At 40.1% G+C, this 22,814-nt stretch overlaps 1 protein-coding gene across 5 annotated transcripts; it reads right to left on the bottom strand.

The window, feature by feature from the left end:
* Window positions 1–211: 211 nt before the first annotated feature.
* On the bottom strand, window positions 212–22,659 carry LOC109996623 (lisH domain-containing protein ARMC9). Of its 5 annotated transcripts, XM_020650848.3 has the most exons (27): window positions 22,456–22,659; window positions 21,935–22,098; window positions 21,241–21,366; window positions 20,957–21,127; window positions 20,422–20,577; window positions 20,193–20,285; window positions 18,990–19,014; window positions 18,331–18,488; window positions 17,904–18,002; window positions 16,332–16,367; window positions 14,729–14,763; window positions 14,531–14,642; window positions 13,758–13,850; window positions 12,793–12,843; window positions 12,318–12,408; window positions 11,733–11,856; window positions 11,230–11,369; window positions 10,499–10,575; window positions 9,802–9,876; window positions 9,184–9,274; window positions 8,610–8,662; window positions 7,709–7,807; window positions 7,163–7,278; window positions 6,359–6,471; window positions 5,956–6,061; window positions 3,732–3,952; window positions 212–1,290 (listed from the first exon to the last, which is right to left on the bottom strand). In XM_020650848.3, the coding sequence occupies exons 2-27, from the start codon at window positions 22,007–22,009 to the stop codon at window positions 1,268–1,270; spliced, it is 2,559 nt and encodes an 852-aa protein (XP_020506504.2). In that variant the 5' UTR covers window positions 22,010–22,098; window positions 22,456–22,659; the 3' UTR covers window positions 212–1,267. The 5 variants fall into 5 exon arrangements, with proteins under 5 accessions (XP_020506504.2, XP_029136422.2, XP_065811864.1 ...); XM_029280589.2 differs by lacking the exon at window positions 16,332–16,367; XM_065955792.1 differs by lacking the exon at window positions 3,732–3,952.
* Between the last annotated feature and the right edge of the window lie 155 nt (window positions 22,660–22,814).

Raw genomic sequence — 22,814 nt, forward strand, 5'->3', positions numbered from 1 at the left:
TGAGGCGAACACAAAGAATGTTTTCTTTGCACTGTGCAGCAGAAAGGCGAGCCCACAACATTGTGTGAGCAAAGTGTGACGACCAATGGCTTACAGTAATTACAGAGGAGGTGATTTGTGATCAAGACTAAGCTGAGGACTTCAGCAGCCAATATGCTCAGCACGTCATCATATGAAGAAATCCAATGACGAGGTCTGTACCAAACACAGGTGACATGTCACAAGTTTATTCAAAACCACTTCAAAGTATCAAAATCAATTACAACAAAAACACATTACAGCCTAACTGTAGCATGTTGACATAAATATAGTGAACACCACCACACCTAGAAAACAGTGCAAATGTACAATGCAATCATGCTGGATTTAAGACACACAAATTCAAGTTATCTGGATGGTAAATGTATAGAAACAACAATAAGCAGTTCTGAATATCTTTCAAAAACATGCAGCAGCCTGACAACTCAAGCCAAGGCCTGAGTCTTTTTCTAAACAATTCTGGAGTTAGAACAAGAGCAGCTACTCTAATATGACATCACGTTTTATTTTGAAAGTGACGCTTATACAATTATTTATTCATGTGGATGGATATTTTCCACCCAGGTCAAAAATCTATCTGCAGTGCGTATTGAAATTCATACCATTATAGATTTGTGATATCAAGAAGAGAATCAGAAAAATATCTGTACAATCAATTCAAAGAAAAAGACAGACCTAGCTAAGCGTTGTATTACTTACGTTAATTGTTCAAATTAAAGAAAGATTATTAAACCTTAGTGGGCTTAGGTCTGGACTTTAAGGATTCATCACGTCTGTGAGTCTCCATTTCACCCCAGTGATGCTGAGGTAATGTAGAGGAATGTGCTTATGCCAGAAAACCACAAAGTAAGATGGAGAATTGAGAAGTATCTTGTTTTCACTTTGAAATTAGAATATACACATCTTGTAAAACATAAACTTTGCCTTGTCTGGAGGATGCTGCACATATGAAGGTGTGCCAGCCATCACCTGGGGGTTGTGATTATTGTCTGACTTTAGATCATGTTGCAGAAGAAGTCTGTGCTGAAGCAGAAAGGGAGGAGGGGGAGGAAAAAAAATGCAGGACGACAATCCTTCACATTGTTCAGTCCCCTCCTCCACCTCCTTCTCCTCCCTCTCCTCGACCATCTCTGTTGCTCTGACCCTGTTTGCAACCTGGGGGGATGATGTTACAGGAAGCCTGATGCTCCGGGGGAGATAGTGCTGTACCATGGTGACAGCTCCCTCTTCACCGCCTCTTCAACTGGCTGCCTAAAGGCGGGGAGACAAGAGGGAGGGAGGCCGGGGCGATAAAGGAGGTTTAAAAAAAGCAGATTTTAAAGTTTTTAAAGCAATTATGAGATTTTTCTGATGTGTTTTAATGCAAAACAAATATATGTGATAATTTTATTATTGATAATAAAAGAGATAATTGGAATCAGATGAAATTATTTTTAAATTGAATATTTTCAGATGTTGTTTTGCCTGTTGAAAGATTTGAATTTTTTGAGATATGCAAAAACTGTTGACCTGTACATTACTTCTCTGAGAAGACAGCTATCACACATCATCAAGTTTCAACATCAAAACTCGGATAATGACATGCTTTCCAAGTCATTGTGATGCCACAGTAATGCTCGTGCATTCCTGTGTTCAAGTGAGATTGAAGGTGAGAACCGAGAAACTTTCTCCCCTTCAGCAGAGGAATGTAAAAACAAGAGTTCCAGAGTTTTAATAATGCGCATGAATCATTTTTTATCTCGAAGGTGAAGTCATAATAAGCAAAACCCATTCTATTAGTGTTAAGTCACTTTAGATTCAGCATTTCTTTCACAGTAAATTGAAACTTCTCAGGTAGTTTTGTGTGGCAGGGCCCCCCAACAACGGAATATTCCTCACATTTTATAAACTACTACATTTGAGCATGTCTAATCTTGTTTTCATATTTTTGGGGTTATTCTTTCCTTCCTGGTTTGTGAAAAAGAAAAATAATCTGATTTCCTCATCACACTTATCATTCAGGGCCACAGTGTGACAGTCCTAACAACTCCAACTCCTCCGCTTCCTCAGGCAGCACAGCAACCTAACAGGCATCTCTCATCGCTTCCATTCCACCTTGTCAACATGACTTGAGCAGGATAACGCAGATTTTTTTTCCCATCCCCTCAACATGGAGAGGCAGCATCAGCAGCAGCTCCTTTTCCATGTTTGTATTGTCAGACACAAAAAGGGCTGCTCTATCTCCCCACAGCCAAAGAAGCGTCTCTCTCAAGAGGATCCTGTCTCAGCACGCGGTTTGTAGTCTCTCTCTGCAGCAAGCACTCAGGCGTCAAATACAAGAAATAAAACAGCTTGATGGTCAGCAGAAGATGCCTTCCAGAGAAATAAATTAAGGGACAGCGGATCGATTGAGTTAGCGAGACAAAAAAAAAAAAATTATAATAAAAACTTAAAATTCTCACAGTAAAAGAAAATGAATACTTTTATTTATTTTGCATGCAAATCACTCTTTAAGCAAATCTACAATAACTTGATGTCCTTACGAGACAATAGATTTTAAGATAAGATAGGTAAGACACTGGCCAGACCTCGATTCATAACAAACAGAAACACAGGAGGAAGTGGTAGCTTGGACTGACCATTAGCTTCTGTTATACGATTTATGGTAAAGGAAGCTGGTGTAAGAGCCGGAGGTAATCAACCATCAAATGCAATTTAGATGAATGAGAGCATGAAGAGATTTTATCTTCCAACTAAGAGCACTGGAGACGCTGATCCGGCCATCTTCTCTGCACAGACTCAAATTAAATACTTAGATGTGAAAGAGACAGCAGATAAATAAGTGGTCAGGGTTTGGGATGGGCTGATTGATATTGTGTCTTTTAGGAAACAATAAGTAACAATTTGTATTACAGTATATGTTTCTTTGGATCTGGTGTAGCCTTAAACGGTCGAGCTTTGATATCACACGGTCCAAAATCTAATCTTTAAACGCTATGGATAACTGTGTGTGAATGAATGTAAGATTTAATGTGAGGTAGAAGTTTTAACATGGTTATGTAAGAGCCTTCAAACAAAGAAATGGCAGATTTTGTTACAGAATTCTTGTTAAAACTCAATCATCCGTGTGTAACTCAAGATGTGAGCTCCAGGGAAACTGGAGGGGGATTTGTCTTCTTACAGCAAACACCAGCTTTGTTATTGTAAGACAGCCTTTTCTCACAACTGCGTTTAAAAGTTCGGGTAAAACCAATTTGTAAGGAGCAGGTACTGATGGAAACTTGGCAACATTTGGGGGAAACAGTAGAGGGCTGGATGATGATCAGAGTGGGGATGGGCTTATAAGATCAGGGTTTCAGGGCATAAGGCCAAACACAAAGAAAACCATGAAAGAGTTATGATAAGTTACGCTGCCAATTAAATTACCAACTCTGCCTTTAATGTCCGTGATGAGCTACATATGGGCGATTTCATTGTTTTGAGATAAAAAAAATGTCACAATGTAAGCATTATCCTGTCAATGCAAGATTTGTTACATATAATCCATACCTTTAAAAACAATTGAGTGTTTCTAAGCCCATTTCTTTTTCTGACAAGAACTGGACCCCAAATCCCTGCTGGTTGGTTTGAAAAAGCGCTGTAGAAACAAACAAAGTAACCAGGCAGAGCAAATATTTGCCCTCATTGGCTGTCGCTGATGACCGTATACTAACTTCCACTCTGTCGTCCCCCTCCTCCTCCTCCTCCTCCTCCTCCTCCTCCTCCTCCTACAGAGCTGGCAGACCCAGGCCGGCTGCTCTGCTGTGGCTCCGCCTGGGAGAACTGGGGTGCCAGAGTCAGACTCCGAGCCCGGTTAGCACTGTTCTGGCTGGCTGCTGAGTCAGGTGTTAGGGGACTCTTGGGCTGGCTTTCAAATGCAAGGCTAAAGTCCCCACTGATAAATGAAAAGAATAAAAAATTAGTCTTTGATCCATATAAATCACAAATAATACATTGGTGCCAGCCTTTTGAGAGAAGGCAATAACTGTCCGTTATTGACTACTATTATGACTCACCTGCCTGAAGGATAATTCAGAACAGATCTCATTTCACTGAAGGCTTTTATAGCACAAGAATCATTGATGCTATGTAATAGATCAACCTTGTATGAGCCCCTTGCACTGGACACAACATTTATGTCATTTGTCTCAGTCGATCGCCTCCATTTCTGACGGAAGCGTGCGAAAAAAATCGATTTGATGAATACTTTAAAGATACCAGGTAGGGAGAGCTGTCAATCATGCCATCGATACTCTCAAAGTTCTTCTGATTTTCAGTTACTCTTTAACTCTTTTAAGGTTTAGATACTCTGACAAATCTAAAAACAAAGCTAAGATGTTTGAAATGACAGCCCCTGTCCTCTACTTTAAGGGTCAGTGGTTTAGTCTCCATCAGCTTATCCTTATCACCCCTGCAGTTTTGAATTTCAGCTAACAAATCATTGTCACATTATTAAAAGGCTTAAAAAAAGACACTGAGGTAAAACTTTGTCCCAAGAATGTTTTCATGATAACTGCATTATGCACATTCATGTAATACTAGCACATTTTCACACATCTCTGGTGCATCTTTTGATACACATCAGATACTATTTTGCAACTTGTTTACGCGGACAGTAAGCCGTGGAGACATGCCTCACTGTGGAGCTGAGAGGGAAATCTGTATTCACGTCCCTGCGAGTCTGAGAAACAGGATCACAATGAATAAATGAGTCCTCAACCTCCAGTCAGAAACAGAACAAGGTCCAAACTCTGCTTACGAACGTCCCTATCAGCCAGGAGCCAAGTGAGCCGAATACTATGAAGCAATCCTATACCATAATAGACGGACGGATTTCAGTCGACTTATTCTTGTTTCTACCCACAGGAGTCACATTGGCTACAACATTCCTGATATCATCAGGTATAACTGAATGTTATAAACCATTACAACCGTTCTCATTCACCCAAAAATTAAACGACAGGAATACAAATAAAAAATAGAAAATATTATAAATCTCATTAATGCTAAGATTCTATTCATCTGAATGTTTTATTGCTGTTTTTTATCCTTCTAATGCCCCTTGTTTATTTTTTCCCTTTTTTGTGGGATGAGAAAGTATCTGGTTAAACGCATTTCCTTAGATTGACTGTGCACTGTTCTTTAGTGTATAATACAAAAAACCTGAATTGAATTGAAATGAATGAGTGTGTCCTGAAATCTCCCTTTCACTTTGAAAGTCTCCAAACTGGCTTGAGATTTGGAAGTCTGTATTGTTGAGAGGTGTTTTATGCTCCTGTGGGGAGTCAGGAGGGATAACTCAGGCGGTTTCCTGGGACTCATTACCCTTGGCGGGGATTTGGGAGTCAAGTTCCTCTGGGATTAAAAGGAGAGGAGAAGCAGGGGAGCTCTGATTGAATGGGTCTCTTTGTGGGTGCTGCTCGTTTAAACGCATGTCACAGTCTCACCGACCAGCTTGGCTGTGCTGAGTCACCCGTTGGTGTGCAGCAACGCTCCTGCCAAGTCTCTCCACAAAAAAAAAAAAAAAAAAACACAAACACACTGACATTCACCTCAGCTGACTTGCACTGTTTATGTTTTGTCCACCCTAACAGCCTTACTCTGGTTCAACACCTTTTATGAGATGTACCGTAGATTCTTCATAACAACTCACCAACTTAACCTGCAGGTTGAGGAGTCAACCGTGAAATACATCACCTTCAATGTAATATCGTTGAGTTAAAAACCTCATTCATGCATAATTATCAGTAAACTTTGTTGCAACTAAAAAAAAAAAATGCAGCAACATCAAGAAACTCTCTGTATTTTAGCCTTTAAATTACATTTATGAAATAACGCAGATTCTCCTTTATTGGGTTTGTGTGTGTGCGTACGGTCAGCATATGTGTGTCAGCTTACCTGGCAGTGTGTCCGTTGTGTTCCTCCTGGGAGTGTCCTTTTCTGGCTCGCCCTTCATATGGCCCTTCCAACTCTGACTCCTGGGACAACCGGCCGCATTCAGAGTCTGAGTGTGTGTTTATAAACGGGATAAAGAGGAGGACGTTCAGCACAGCTCTTAGGGAATAGTAACATGTTATCTGGTTCTTAAAATTGAAACTAAATGACAATCAGCAGGTGGAAGGGGAAAGCAGTCCCACAAATATGCAGCCACTCAGTGTGCACAAAGTGTGAGTAACCCCTAAACCTCTCATGAACAGCTGCTGTATTTGTTTTATTAAGGTCAAATGTGTATTCATTGACTGCACATTATCCTACTTCTAATCATCAACACTGTATTCATTTATGTATTGCCTCCACCCACCGATGCTGTGGCGTAAGGAGTCAGCGGTGCTGGGGCGACTGCCAGAGCGTGAAGGAGGTCGGGAGTTGTGTCGGGATGGTGGGAGGCTTCCTCCCTCGCTGGATCGATAATCCCTACGCATGAAACACACAGTACAGCTCAGGTTTGGGAAGATCTTGAAACAGAATACTCTACATAGGTAGACAAAATATTTTTTCTTATCACACCTCAGAATCTTGATCTCGATCACCGTGCTTTTACAAAACTCTTGTTTGTTATCTTAAATGTGCTGTATAAATAATGATCTGTGGTAGGTTATGAAACCAGTTATTCAATTGAGTTTTGAAGCTCCCTTTTGTCTGGAACCATGTCACGTTAGAAACATGAATCCAACGTAGCTGTCACTACTATAAAATAATACTCTGTTTTATCCTTACAGTCTAGCTTACCAGTTTGTGTTTTTAGTCATGTGCCTTTCGTTACTAACGGGTTCCAGTCTCTGCGTGCTGACTCATTGACAGATATAATATAGTCATGCTTACCAATGACCTACTGAACTGGTTTTAATGGGCTTGAGGGTGAAGCACATTGTCAAAATGTACTACGAACCACCTGTCCTGTTGTAAACTGATCTGCCTTTTAAAGAAAAGATTGTGAAAAGTAAGTGTAGTATTCCCTGGAAGTTTTACAGTATGCAACTAAATCACCTTAAGCAGGAAACGAGACTGATCCTGCACACTTGCTAATCCAACAACATACTGTAGAGTGTCAGCTTCAACATGAACCCTAATGTGGACTTTACACTCTGTGGGTATCTTTACTTACACTGCACCGACATTGCGATGAGAACTGGGGGTGACTGGCCGTTGCAGGGGTTCATCAATGCTCGTTCGCTGCAGAGGGCTCGTCTTCCTCTTTGATTTTGCCATGTTGGTCATAATCTACAGAAGCATACACAGACACACAATCTCACACACAAGAAAATGGATACATTTTTATACTTCCTTTGTCAATTTGTCGACTTTCTTCCAGCTCTTGTTCACAGCTGTTCTTGTCCAGCTTGTGGTGATGGAAATTGTTTAATGATTTAGTAGATAATGAACTTTTTGATATACTAATTATTATATCTTATATCATGCTTTCATGCTGCTTCAGATGCATTCTGTTTCTTCAGGAGCCATCTTGCATTGACATTATCAGTTCCTCTTGTTGCAGGAATCATTTCCTTTACTTTCACAGCCACCAAACCCTCCACAAGAACACTAAAAAAATCTAACAGCTTTATTTTGAGAAGTGAATGTGTCCGCCTAGCAAACAGTGACATTTATGTCATTGTACAGTGCATGGTGAGAGTGTGTGTTGTGCTCTTACTCCAAGGTACTCTGTTGTCAGCAGACTCTCCCCACACAGTTCCCTGGGCTGCGGTTGGAGAACTTCCTCTGTATCGGGGTCTGCCTCCATTAAGTCCTCCTGTCACATGACAAAGTCTACGTGAGTAAAGTGGCTCAGTTATTCCGATTTTTACAACACAATCAAATAATGAAAACCACACCTCTGATATCATACCCTGTGCTTTGCTCCTGCCACTTTAATGAGAACAATAATCACAACCACACACAAGCCTCTGAGGTTTGTAGAAATCTGTTCTTATGTTGGATACAGTGGTTCATTAATGACTTGACACAATTCAGGAAAATGTTCACAATCCCATTGATGTAAGGTTAACAACTGTAACATGTTAAACAGTGTTGGCACCACGACACACGGTTACCAACAAAAGACCAGTGTAGTCTACATAGTGTTACATATATCACTTCACCATTATACCCAAGGTAAATGGATAGCAGCTCCTAAAAACACCTCATCCGAGATCAGAGGCAATGGAATAAGGGCACTCGCACTCCTCTAGTCGTTCCCCGCTTTAACTTACTACCATATACATACCTTATCTTGATAACCCACTTTCCCACAGTATCCAATCTGCCAGGCCCATCACCCTCCTAACCTCACATGCACATGCACAAACAAACAGGTGGGAGACACCCAATATCTGTGTCATGCTGAGATTGCCATCTACAAGTTTGGGAAAGGTGTCAAATATGAGGTGTCCTTTTCTGGCTGCCCTTCCCCTCACCTTTATTTATCATAACCATTCCTGCTTTCTTTTGTTCACCTATTTCTGTTAATGCATGGTAAGAGCTGTGATTGAGATGATTTAGATGAATGCCTTGATCAAGGTGGAGGGCATGAACCGTTTGAGCGGGGGACTTACATCGTTGTCGTCCTCCTCTTCTTCATCGTCTGACTCTGGTCCCTCTTCTTCAGCTGGACGAAACACAGGAGCATTAAATATGACAGACAATTTACAAAAAAAACAAAAGCAGATGGTGTCACTTATTGTTTCACTTTGTGATATCAAATTCTAAAGATATACAGTATAAATGTACACAACACATCATAATTAAATGAAAGTACTTTGTTTATTTAATTAGTATTTAAGTCATATGTTTAGTACTTCACTACAGTGAACTACGGTTAGTAACACCTGCTGCCCATAATCCAAATGTAGCCCAGTTTCACTTTAAGTTTTTTGAATCTTACATGTACGCTCATGAAAAAGCAATTTATTTAGTGGCTTTATCTAATTATAAGTGGTGCTGAGGAAGTGGAGTGTGCAGGATTATCTCTTTTCAAAACAACTGTTTTATGTCCTACGCACCTACTTCATGAGATAGTTTGATGTGCGAACAGCTGCTTGAATCATCTTACATAAAGAGTTAGTTCAGTCTGTTTTCATACAAATCCATAAGTTAGAGAGTTGTGAGAGTGACTTCGGCTTCACTGACCTGAGTTCAGCTGTTTAATGATGAACTCAATCTGTCTGTTGAGGTCCGGGTTCTCCTCCTTGCTGTAGCAGCGGAGGATCTCCTCTACACTCTACAAACATGGGAGAAAAACACATCCTGTCATGTCTTTTAATCGACATCATCTTAATCACGAGTTTTTCGTAGTGCTCTTCTGCCGCTCTAAATGTCACTCAGCGGTGATTCTGGAGTCTGTTGCGCCCCTCCAACCAAAGTGGTTTTTCCCAGAAATAATGCATGAGATGCTAAGCAGGGCAACGAGAGTCAAACTGTTAGATGGGGCCCCCTTAGGGAGATTTCATACTGTCACTGCAAAATTTGCACATTTTGAGCAACTGCTGCATTTAAAATGTTTTTTTTGGCCTTAAGCAGTAAGCCTGCAGGGCCTCTGATTCCACTGCATCATAACTTGAATCAGTGGGAAGCAAAGACACTGACTCAGCAGTCCCTGGGTACGGTGACTGTGTCATATGACAGTTAACACCTGCTGTTTCCCCTTCAGACACTGCCTGCGTGGTGACATGAAGAGACAAATGTGAAGCGACAACACAAACTGCGTCTGTTTCCTGTGAGCAGGTGAAGACATTGCAGCTATCTTACCATCTCTTTGGCTTCCTGTCTCACAGAGGGAATACACAGGATACTGTACAGGGCTCCATTCACGTACGGACGAATCTGAGGAAAGCAAAGTGACACAGACACAAACAGCCTCTATATTTACACCATCTTAGGCCAAAGTTTGTTACACAGCTTGCATGAGCGTGCAGCAGCAAGAAAAAAATGGTTACAAAGAGGGAAGACTGCACTTCAGGCAGATATTTGAAAGATACTCGGTGTGTTATTTTATGTAATGCCATAAAAATCCAAGCATGTTGAGATGACTTCTTAAAAACAAGAGTTAACTACCCTCCAACATTGTTGACAACCTTTCATGACTGAAGTCATGACTCATTTTATTGAGACTGCCCATGTTCTGGAGGGCATGGTACACTTTACACCAAGCCTAGATGTGTCTGATATGATCACATTGGTTCTGAAATTTTGGTTTAACAGATCAACAGGTGGCAAAGATTCAAGTTGATTCAAGTTTTTGGTTTTTATGTTTTATCCTTTTCAAATCACACTACAGATGTTTTGTGCTTTATTTTCACATTAATGTTTATTCTGTATCTCCAACTGTTTTTAGGAATCAGTGAGCAAGTCCCTGAACTGCATGTCTATATACGATATGTATGCTGCATCAATTCTTTTCAACCTCTGATTGTGTTCTGTGTGGAAGTGTTGACAGATGTATCACCTCATGGTTCTCGTGTCCAAGGAGGTCAGTTAGAACCTTTAGCACATGCTTGGCGTTCTCTGCACACTTCCTTTTTCCTGCACAAAGACACACACAGTCAATCTTTTCCTGGTTGTTCTCTGAGATAACAAGATCCTGAATAAATCAAATGCAGTGCAGAACTTTACTGCTGAGAAAAAAAGAGCCCCCCACCCAGGCAAATGAGGAGAAGACACTCCTTAAGAAGTAGGGAGTGACTATGTGCATGGTGTGTATGCGGTTAAGTGAGAGTGACATGAACAAAGACACACTCTACTTATGATGTAAGAGGCTATAAGTAAAAAAAGGAGTGCATCCATAAGCCCCATGCTCAGGAGAAGCTGTTAAAGCTCAAATACGTAGTGAAGGTAAAGCCAGACAATACTTGCCTCCGCTCTGCCCATAATGAAATTATCAAATGGGAACACAGTTACACAGAGACTTTCTGGGGGCTTAAAGATGTAAAATTGATTTATGCTGACATCAGCACTAAAACTGAGCTCAGCTTTTTACCATAATTTTGGGTTGCACCTCCATGACACAGGATTACACGGCAAGCAAGATATACAGTTTTGATATATTTGAGGACCATCTTCATGAGTTAAGGTTTAAATGTGTGTCAGAACTTATCCTCAGTATAGGCTTTTAAGGTTCTATCTTTTACTAAAATACTATCAGTCTCTTTCCTTTATCTACTTGACCCTTGACTTTACCTTTAGTTCGCAGACACAGGTTCATGAGCAGAGCAGCAGCGTACTCCAGCGTGTAATCGCTCAGGCAGTCTGAATCCTGCAGCTCATCCACCAGCCAGCCAATCAGATCGTCTGCGATCATGGGGGTTTGCTGACTCCTCCTAACAAAAGGATGTATTCAAAAACCAACTTAACAACACTTTTGTGCCAACAGGACAGGGATCCTGTTTCATGTGGAAATATTTCAATAAAAAAAAAACAATAGGGCAACCCCAACGGTTTATCTGAAGATGGAATTGAATCAGGAATCCAGCTGGTTGGATAAAAGAAATGAGACCATTTAATGCATGATTCAAATTGATTCAATAACCTGTACCCTGTGTATGTTGAAGTAGTTTTGTGAGGCTCTTTATACCAATCCGTCGTGACATAGTTTGCGCTATGCCCTGCAGGTTATGTGTTACCCTTTAAAGAAAATTGGACTTCCAAGGTTTCATAGAACAACTTGTCATTTCAGAATGTACCTGAGGCTGAGTCTCTGCAGAGCCACTAGCACATTCTCTCTCGTCAGAGATTCTTTTTCCTCTGTCCTTAGTGCCTCCGTCAGAAGTTTCAGTAGAATGGGGGTTTGGGAAAGGTAAACACGACCTGTGAACATTAAGAGAAACATGGGGTTAATATCAAAAGGCAATACATAAGCCTCATCCTGTAGAAGAATTCTCTTGTATGTATGAAGTTACTTTAACAGTGATTCAGCAAATTGTCATCCTTTTAAGGATAACACAATGAAGACATTCTGAAAAGATGTCCAAACTATTCATTTGTTTTGAGAATGATTGTAATCACTCTCTTAAAAAGTAATGTAAACAAAACCAGTTAGTTAGTTAGTTAGTTAGTGCATTATAAAAAGTCATTCCTGCCAGCACCAATGATACTAGTCTTTACAAAATGTCCAAAATGTTACTGTCACTGTGATGCAGATGATCATTAGAGGTCAACCTGGATGTGGTGATGATAAAGTTCCTCCATGAATCGACGTCTCCAGTTGCACTCAGTAAAACAATGACTCCTATTATAAAGAATAATCAATATGAGAGTTGAGTACTTACCCTCTGCTAGAGAAGCGAATGCATTGATGAGGCGAGCCATGTACTGGCGGACGATCTCGGACTTGGATCTCATTAAATGAAGCACACTTTTCTATGAAAACATAATATCCAGTGTAGTTTAAAAACATTCAATTGCCTCCGATGTAGTAGTTATTTTTTCCAAAATGACCATAACTTGAAGGCAGACTTATAAGTGATCCAATAAAAACAAAAAACTCCTCTGTGGTCTCAGTAACTGCTGTGAATCCAACAGTAAAAAGAAGCTTAGTCAGCTCAGACTCCTTTACTTGATGTTCCTGTTAGCAGTAACATTATGCCTCTTTTGTTGTCAAACTGAACATTCATGTTTTGAATTTAAATCGGCATGCTAATACTATTATAGTGGCGTTCTATGGAGGTTTTATTTAGAGTTGGCTTGGAGCACTATATTCAGTACAAAGACAAAGAGCTCAGGTGTGAGGTGAGGCTCACTTACTCCTTTCTGTAAATGGTTTATGTCCTGAATATGGCGCCCTATGGCTGGAGGCTAGGAGAAGGAAATGTGACAAGAAAATAATGGGGGGGAAAAAAAGACAAAACAGTAAAACATGTGAGAGAGACATGTGGCTCTGAAAGTATATTCTGAGGGTGAGTTGGAATATAATCTGTTTTGTATAGTCGTTCCTTTTGTAAAACAGAAAAGGGAAATTGCTAAAGAGAACACATCTGTCACTCCGGGACAGACAACATGTCATGTTACGTCTCCAATCTGGTTGTAGAGACGTGATTAAAATGATAACAACAGTTACAGTAAATCAGATAATAATGTGGGGAATCTGGTGTCTGTCTAAATCTGGTCGGGATTTATTGTTCAGTCATTGATTAGAAAACCACTGTACAGAAAGAGTAACTCTCGCTTTTGTAAACACAATTTGATGTCTGATTCTTTCAGTGCTGACCTTGAATAACTATAATACTCTTTTAAGAGTTTTACAAAAATAAAATGCTTTATTTCAGTTTAATCAACATTTTTAGGGACTCAATCTAAGGAGCTTTAATTTAAAATCCTCAAGAGACACAAAGGTTGAGGATAACTTTGTGATAATCATTTATGAAAACAATATGATAGAAGCATAGAGTGGATTTCAGAAATCCTAAATCTGGTTAGTCTGCAGGTTTGAGGCGATGGAGGGTGAGAAAAAAACCCTGGGCAGCAAAGAGCCTACTCAACAGCTCAAGCATGCCTGTAGTAATAAGCACCAAGGGATTAATTATAGGCCGTGAGGGTTAAGTGTGAGATGCTGATTTTTGCCTTTGTTCTGAGAGTTGTACTAAATACACCGAAAAAAAAAAAAAAAAATGACTGGCATTTCAGTATCAGTAGACATTTTAAGATGAATGTGTCATTGTGACTCATCCACAGAGTTAAAACACATCAGAGCTGTAGTCATGTGGTCCCACCTGCTTTGTGCTGTAGTGCTCCAGCACGTCATTACTGATATAAGCCTGGAGCACCGTGTCTCTCTGTTCACCCGGGAGCGAGCGAGTCAGTCTCTAAGATTAAATCAAAAGAAAATGACACACTAGTTAAGACTCAAACAAGTAGAGATGCAAATCAAATAAGAATCTTATTCAGCTCTACTTTAGGTTTACAAGGTGCCACACTTCTTGTGTAGAAAGTCCAAAATCAAGGCTCAATATAATAACACTGCTAACTTGTAGTCTACAGTATAAACTGTGAGCTGTTACTGCAAATGTTCTCTGTCCAAATATGTTTGTTTATAAGAAATATAATATCTGACAAAAAAAAGCAGAATAAAATATTTTGGTTTTTGCTTGGATAGCCCGTCTAGAGGAACATGGCCTATAACATGAACTGTCGTATAATTTCTTATAACACAACCAACATAACAGTGTAATAGTTTGATACAGTGAGGCTCTACATGACAGTGGTGATTAACAAAAGCTCCACTAGGGGGGGTTTCTTGGATTTCTGTTATTTTGATGCCATTTCTCCTCGATGCTCATTTCAGAAGATCCATACTATTAAAATGTTGCTTTAGATGTAAAACTTCAGCCCTAAATGGAAGCCGGACAAACTCAGTGAAACAATGAGAAAGAACCGCAACAAGTGTGGATTACAGCTATAACACAGTGCATGCAAAACAAAGAATCAGTGCATGACAAGAATCAGAGATTATGACTATATTGTACAAAGGAATATTTAAACTCACCCAGCGCAGAGCCTGGAGCAGCAGGGACCTGAGTCTGTCTGGACCTTCACACAGGTCTTTCTTCAGCTTCACGTAGTCCAGTGAGGGAAGCATCGGCACCTCCTTAGATCTCCTGGAGATGTTAAAAAATAAAAAAGGCATGTCAGCCGAGTTGTATGATGGCACTGATCAAACTGTAGCTTTAAAGTGAAGACTTACGGTGGTGCTATGGAGGCTCGTAGCATTGAGGAGGCCTAGGAAAGAATGGAAAATATCAAAAAGAGAGACAAAGATGGTTTAACACTTCTTTCATTACACTCTCACTAAAAAGTGTTGCTGACATAACACATGCTGGCGCTGCTATTCATCTTTTTTTCATCTTTGCCATCTGATCCCTGGACTTACCTGGAACTATTCTCCATCTTCAAAATAGTCAAGTTAGCCACAGTCTAAATAAGTCATTAGTGTTGTTGTTTTTTGGACATGCATACATCATGCTTGTGGTACATGCTGAATCCCCTGACATACTTTACAGCATGGTTCGGCATAACCCCCATGCAGTAAGTTACAAGCATGCTAAGCTAAGTCAGCTATGATAAAGTATTAGAGAGGGCAGGTTAATGTGAAACAGCCATTCCTTCATTTGTTTCAGTGTACTTTAACTCTAGGTCTATTTGTTGTTCTATTAGAGAGAAAGAAACCTGAAGCATCTGAAAATAGTAAAATATAATTGTGTTTCTCCTGTGGGTGTGTGGAGGAAGGGTGAAACAACTAATCACTAGTAAATAGTAGTTTTCTGCTATTGAAAAGGGAGTTTCGAGCCATGAAATCTAATCTAAAGTGTGGGTGGTTAGGCCTATAGCCAGAGCAGTCTAAGGTCAGGGGAGTGATCCGTGTCGTCTGAGCTATCAGGTGATGAGGCCACATTTTTTCCTTTGAGGTGTAGTAGCTAAAGCGGAAGTGGAGGAGAACACTGATACCTGGATTCATTCCCAAATTCCTTTCTCTCCCTAAACATTTCAGAATGCTGAAGAATGCTAAAGGGCAAGGGAACATGTTTCCTTGAGACATTTGACACGGGCGTTCCTAAACCCTCGCAGAGCAAGCCTGTGTTTCAGTCTATCAACAGGAAAAGCCCCATTGCTGTACGGGTACAAAGAGAGGTGTCAAACAAACTGATTCACCTGGCAGATTTTAGCTCAGCTAAACAAAAGGCTTGACCTGAATTCTCTGAATATGCACAGTTTACATAAGCGATGTCTTTAATCTCTTCTGCTTTTAAACGTGTCTTCTCACCATTTACTCTTTCATAACAGGGGGGACAACTTAGGGCTGCCTATTGTTTAAGTAGACAGCTCTGCTCTCTGTCTCCTATAAGTCTCCCCCCCCCCCCACCTGAAACTGCCAGGGTTAACCTTAAAAGAGAAGACTGACAGCCAATAAGGAGCGCTGAGAGTAGGAACAATGGCTGCTGCCTTTGAGAACTTACAAATTTAATGATGAGGTGCGCCCTGAAAGAGAAGCTCTTGTTTGGCTTAACAAGTGGTCTCACAAAAGAGGTCATTCTTACAACAAACGAGGCAAAACATCCCTTTAAACTGGGACGATTCCCATAGAAACCACTAGAAGATGGCAGGGAATAAAGGCGAAAGAAATGTATATCTGCAGTTAAGGAGAGGGAGGCAAACATGACAAGGAGAGGACGAAGAGGAGAAGGAAGAGACATGGGGGGGGGGGGGGGGGGGGGGGGAGGCACAAGCAAGATGAGGGGTGGGAACCTTAGCGATGACAGGAAGTAAAGATGAAAACAAATGAAACTTACATATCCATCATCATAGGGACTCATAGAGTAATATCCCTTTGTGGACAAGAGCATCACACACACAAAAACACAAACACACAGAAAGATGTTTTTTCAGTTTAAACAGAAGAAACAAGATTACAGAGAGCAGAGTTCAACAGCTAAATGGAGGCAACTGACAGCAAGCATGATTTATTGGCCTTGAGGATTTTTAGAAGCTCAACTAAAAATAATAATGAAAAGCTCATCGGTGCCCAAAGTAAACTCTGTAAGCATAAAGACGTGAGCACTCAAAACAAGGTGTCTTCCTTTGTCTGGAAAGTCACCAGGCGATTATTTAAAAAAAAAACACCCACATTTGTCTGCTGACAAAATCCTCTGGGCTTAACATGTTCCCTTCCTTCAGCTGCTGTTAGTATTATTATTTTGAATTTAAAGTGATATATTTTTGTTGCTAATATCTTAACGTCTGCGAGCACATCTCCTCTGGCCTACAACAAACCATTCAGCTTATTTCTATTCAAAAGGATATACTCAAAGTGACATTTTAAAAGTGGTTGATCGACATTTGCATTTGCGTGCCACTGGTAGTAGAAACTGGTCATGCCTTGTATTTTGAGTTATGCCATGTGAATTTAGCTTGACACTGTATGACCGAAAAACCAGGATACAGTCATCTTTTTTTCCAGGATACAAACTGCAGGATGAGTACTTAACTCAAAGTCAATGCACAGCTGATGGCAAATAAACCCTCCCTAGAATTATTGTTAAACACAGAGTCAACTTTGTGTGACGTACAGGATAATGTATCTGTGACGTAAGGAAGATGAGAGGAGTTTTTCTTTGCAAACATAAACCCTTTTCACACATACGGAAATCTCCTGAAAAACTCAGGAGATTAGGCTACACGGAGGTTCTTTAGGCTATGTGTGAACGCAAACAGCCACATTTTTCGCGCAGACTTTACCCGGAGTTTATCCACCCAGACCCCTAGTCTTTTTTCCGCAGAAAATCTGCGTGAACTGATGTCTGAACGCGGCAGCATATACTCCGGGGGAGTCAACTCAAGCCGATGGAAAGAGAATAACATTTATATACAGTGACTTCCCCAGAGTGTCTGCATTATGTTCTCTGCTCGTCAGTATGTTGTTCTCCGCTCTTTTGTGGATGTTGTCATTCCATTGGATTACACATAGCATTGATATAAAGGCAAATATTCTCATTATAACGTCGTGTAGCGGACTCTGTTGCTATGGCTGCTACTTCCGCGTTGTTTATTTACCTCACGTCTTACCTCGGGAAATCCCCCGCGCCCCCTCCGCTCTGACAGGGTAAGTCCCCCGCTGTGAGGAGCATATGTGAACGGCTAGGTCGGGAGAATCTCCGTAGAAGTCCTCCTATAAATATCTAGATATTATCCGGAGTGCATATGTGAAAACGGCTAAGACTGTGGCTCCAAAGTGACCATGGACTGATGCCCCCTTCTTGATATTTCCAGGGAGGGCCTCAAGGCCTTGTGTTATGTCACTCTTGTACCTCTGACGTGTAAAGGAGAAGCAGGGAGAAGAGAGGGATCTACATGCTCTAACTCACAGTGCCCGGTCTGGTGAAGTCAGTGCTCTGCACCACGCTCTGTCTCATCTGGCTGCTGAACAGGCGAACACACACACTCTGCAGGTACTCAGGGGAGATCTGCAAAAACACAGCAGGCCCCTTGAGCTTTAAGATACTGTGAGGACGCCATATTGTTTTTCTGTAAAGCAACCTTGTTATCTTGTGTCAAAGTGCCCAAGTATTCATATTTAACACATCACATGTGTTTCAGATCTACAGTACATTGTGTGTATAAGAAGTGGGTTTGGTATTCTAGGTATTTGCATACAACTATGAATTTGACATATGTGACTAAATCATGTGCTTAATCATTTGAGATGAGTGTGTGTGTGTGTGTCTTTGTAGTCTGAGCTTGTAGCCCATGTGTTAATGTGTGTGAGTGTGTTAGTGTATTTTGCAGAGTTACCATTTTTCCGCTGACAGTAGCCTCCAATGAGTCGACCAGCTCAGCAGTGATTCCAATCAGGTTGTGGTAGTCGGCCTGCATCTTGTTGTACTTCCGTACGTAGCTGGCGGTGCGCCGGTCTGATTCGACGAGCTGGAGCTGTAACTGTTGAATTGTGTCTGTGCCGTCACACATACACACACGGACAAGGGTACCATAAGGGACGTTCTACTTTGTAACTAATGTAACTCTTTAGTGTTGGTAAAAAATTATTGAATAGAAAAAAAAACATTACATCAATATTTTAGATGTTCTACCGTTACGGTTTCATTGACTAATTATCGTACAACACCCGTCTTGGGGAAAAAAATAGCATCACTTCTGTCCCCATGATTAAAAGTGATCTACCACTTACAAGAAATTGGCAGTTTTATGCCAACCAAAACATGACAAAATATGACATGATGATGAATGATCCTAATGATATAAAGTGATGCACTTCACAAAAGTTGTGGATTATTGTGACTTTCAACCAACTAGACATTCATGTGGAATTATATAGTCATATTTGCATAGTGTGCAGTTAATAAAAGGAATTTAAACATGGTGGATATGATTGGATGGAGGTATATGTATCATAAATGCAACACAATGCAAGATTATTGGAGACGGATATTTACCTTTAGTACTCCTTCCTCCCTCCTTCTGTGATGTCCGTCAAGGAATACACAGTATCATTGACTTCAATATTAGGAAAAGATTATAATGTCATTATTTTCTTATCTAACGCGGTCATCCAGAGCTACATACGCACAACTTTAATTTCGTGAAGAGATTTAAGTGTTGACATAAGATCAATGTATGTTTATTTTAAAGGGACGGGTAGTTTTAGCTCTATAGAAAACCTTGCTGAGATAAAACAAGGCTTTCATTCATTGTGTTTAAATGTATTTAGGTAGCCAGGACACAGTGGGACATCTGCAGTAAGATTCACATTTAAAGATTCTAACTGAAAGTTAACCTCCCCATTTTAGTTTAATACATAGTACATACAGACAAGACTCCTCTGAACAGCCCATGAGATGATCATTTTCACGTTGAACTGCTCTGATCATTGGACCAGACGGGATAGGCTTTAGTTTCATGAATGTGCAAAAGTAAAAAGGAGAGGCCATACGCTGACTTTCCTGTAAAAACAACAATTCTTGTTATTCTTTATTTGCCCTTTAACTCTGGAGCGCTGAGTTAGTGCCAGATTAGGTCCTGCCGTATTGCAACTACAAAGATAAATCAGACAGCATTTGTTTGCAGTAAATGGCATGACCAGATCTGGGCAAAAGTCAGACTGTTAATTAATTCTTAGGGAACACACAGAAAGACTTTTTATTTGAGATTTGAAAATGCAGCTCAGACTGAAAAGGGAATAAACACCAACCTGTTTTCTTAACTAGATTCTGTTGCTTTTCCCCAATAGCCGATAAATAATTTTAAGGAACATTTCTAGAGACATTTGTCTCTATTTACGAGTCAACAAAACTGTTACTTAATGTTCTGGCCTGTTGTAAGCCCCTCTTTGTAAGGGCTGCCAGGTGTTGGAATCAACACAGTGAGGCACTGGTGATTTAGTAGGATACCATCGCCAAATTTGTAAAACGTTGAATTCATTAATCTAAAAAATTTAAAATTTTAATTCCACAATAGCTATATAGCTGAGGAGAAAATGTGTGTAATCTGTAATATAAAAAGGGTTTCAAACTGTTGTTTTTGATGCTCATATGATGTCACAGAGAACTGAAAAGACATTGAAAAAAAACAATATCACACATTTGTATTCTAGTAGTTTTCATAGCAGCGTCATGTGAGCAAATCATGATGAAGGATACATATAAGTTCAGCAGCCTCGGGGTGTTGGACGGCTTTAGTGTCACCGATAAGAAATGCTCCAGCTTATCCTTCAACTGTGGTATCCATGAATCCTAAACAAACATAATGAGGGTTGTGAGAAAATATGATTATACTCCTTTTAAAGATGGTACTGGGTAAATAGTGCTACACATGTAGGAACTACATGGTAACAAGCAAGTATTCAATGATCCATAATTAGCCATGTACCTGGAAAAGATCCTTGAATGAAGGGTGGACAGTGGGGTTAGGAACGAAAGGCAAGGCATAGTAAGGCAGAAACTTTGTGGTCTGACTTAGTGCTGCTCCACGAGTCTCCAGGTACTGCTTGAAGAAGGAAATCCTCTCCTCAAACTCAGCTCGGTCCTACACACAAATTGAGTCACCGATTTAATTCAAGTTTATAGAAAATGTCAGCTGAGTCCATTGTGTTCTTTGGCAATAACATCCATATAAATATGTGCAATACTGCATTGCCCTGTTGTACATGTGTGTCATAGAAATTAGAAATGATTGTGCCTGTAATGCAAAGGGAAACACCATAGAGAGCCAACGGCGAAAAAAGCTTGCAGCACAGCTTAGTGGACATCTTGAATAATAGCACATAATGATAGCTGCAAGGCATAGAGGGTTGCAGATATACTTTTGTTTTGGGGAAAGTCTCAAAGAAGTTAAAGTTGTTCCAACACAAATTTAAGCAAGATTTTTTTTTTTTTTTTTTTTTTTTTTTATTAAATCTACTTACATGTCTGCCTGGGTGCCTCCTCAGTGGGTAGATGGTGAAGTGGATGTGAAGGTAGAACTCAAGGCTCTGGGCCTCAGGGTCTGTGTCTTTTACCTCAGAGGGAATATTTTCCGTCCACAGTTCGAAGAACACTTTGTGGTCTCCATCATCAAAAGAACTCAGGAGATCTTTCTGAAAAGGTCCAAGATAAGCAGAGTGTGTAAGGGGAAAACAACAACAATTTTATTTTTTTTCATAATCATTTTATTTTTAAAAAAATCAAACAATAATGATTGATTATTTACCTGAATGTTAAGAGTCTTGTAGTCTCTGAGAGCACTTCCCTGAGGCTTTGACACCAGCTTGCCTTTGCTTTTGCACTCCTTGTCGAAACTATGAATAGTATCTTCAAAGTCTTCAAACTTAAGGAACTATAAAAGACACAAAACAAGCAGTGGCATAACTCCACTTTACCAGTGTAGTGTTATTCATAATCCAAAAACAAATCTCTATCACAGGAGTCTCCAACAGGTAGCTCGGGAGCTACTGGTAGCTCGTGGGCAGGTTTTCAGTAGCTCACCTATAGGTTGACCGACTGTGTTAAAAATAAAAGTAAAAATCTGACGACGGTAAATGCACCTCTTCCCACTATTCATATATTTGGCCCATAAAAACAAGAATGAAGTACTAAAGTTTTCTCGGACATTGATGTGAAATTAAGATTATTGATAAGCATTGGCTTATTGCAATTTTACACATGTACAAACAGCAGCTTAATTCAGCTGAGCTGTGTAAATAAATGCAAGCGATTTGATGCAAGTCGCCCTTGGCCACTTTCATTTTTTTTAAAATAGCTCTCAGATGAAAAAAGGTTGGAGACCCCTGCTCTATCATATCAACCAGCATATTTGAGAAAGTTGTGCATCTTTCAGTTGTACTTTTATTGGGGCTCAAGTATGATGCCCGGTGTGCAATCTCAATTATTATTTTTTTACTTACCTCCTTTATCATCCCAAGAAGATCAGCCTCAGTTGCCAAGATGTCCCCCATCCTGTCAGTCTGTCTGGAACACATGTGTGTCCAAAAATCTCTCCAACCACCTCCACACTGTGAAACTTACATTAAATGAGCTTTTGCACTTCCAGCAAGCATGCTGCTGAGCACTGCAGGGATAGGACAGCAAATGGCACTGTTAGTGGCTTGATAAAAAAAAAATAAAAAAAAGTCCAAGTAATCATCTTCTATCTATCTAAAATGTTAAATGCGAAACGATTAGACTTTAAATAACCAGTTTTTCAGATTCTTACATTTGGGAGCGTTTAATGCTCAACCAGAAAACACGAAAGTTTAATGTTTACTGACATTGTATGCCACTTAACCACAACATTCAATTACTGCTTTTGAATTTTACCATAATCTTGAACACTGAATTGAATAATCAACTCTCCTCTAGTGATAGCTTTCAAGCTAATCAGGGAACGTTTACTGATGTCAAGAGAGTCTATGAATATCATTCTCACCTTATTCGCGCATTATTTTCTTGGCGTTTACGTGTCCATCTCTCTTGCAATGTGTTTATCCATAAACGAAACAAAGACAACGCATTTTCGTTCAGAAGTCACAGGCTTCACTTACACGACATTCACAGGTAGCCATTAGCTAGCAACCGTACTCAGAGAGGACGCTAAAACACCTAGCAACCAAACGGCGGAAAACATCAGACAGTAAAGCAGAAACAAATGTCGTAAGAATTGAAACTGAAAACAACGCGGTTGGCTCATAGCAGGTCACTATTCTGATATATTTTAAAAGGTTTCAGAAATATACTGTGCGGTATTTTTTTTACTCATAATTTTGATTATTATTCACAAATTGGAAA

Source organism: Labrus bergylta, chromosome 6 (assembly GCF_963930695.1).
Source record: "Labrus bergylta chromosome 6, fLabBer1.1, whole genome shotgun sequence".
Classification (NCBI taxonomy): Eukaryota; Metazoa; Chordata; class Actinopteri; order Labriformes; family Labridae; genus Labrus; species Labrus bergylta.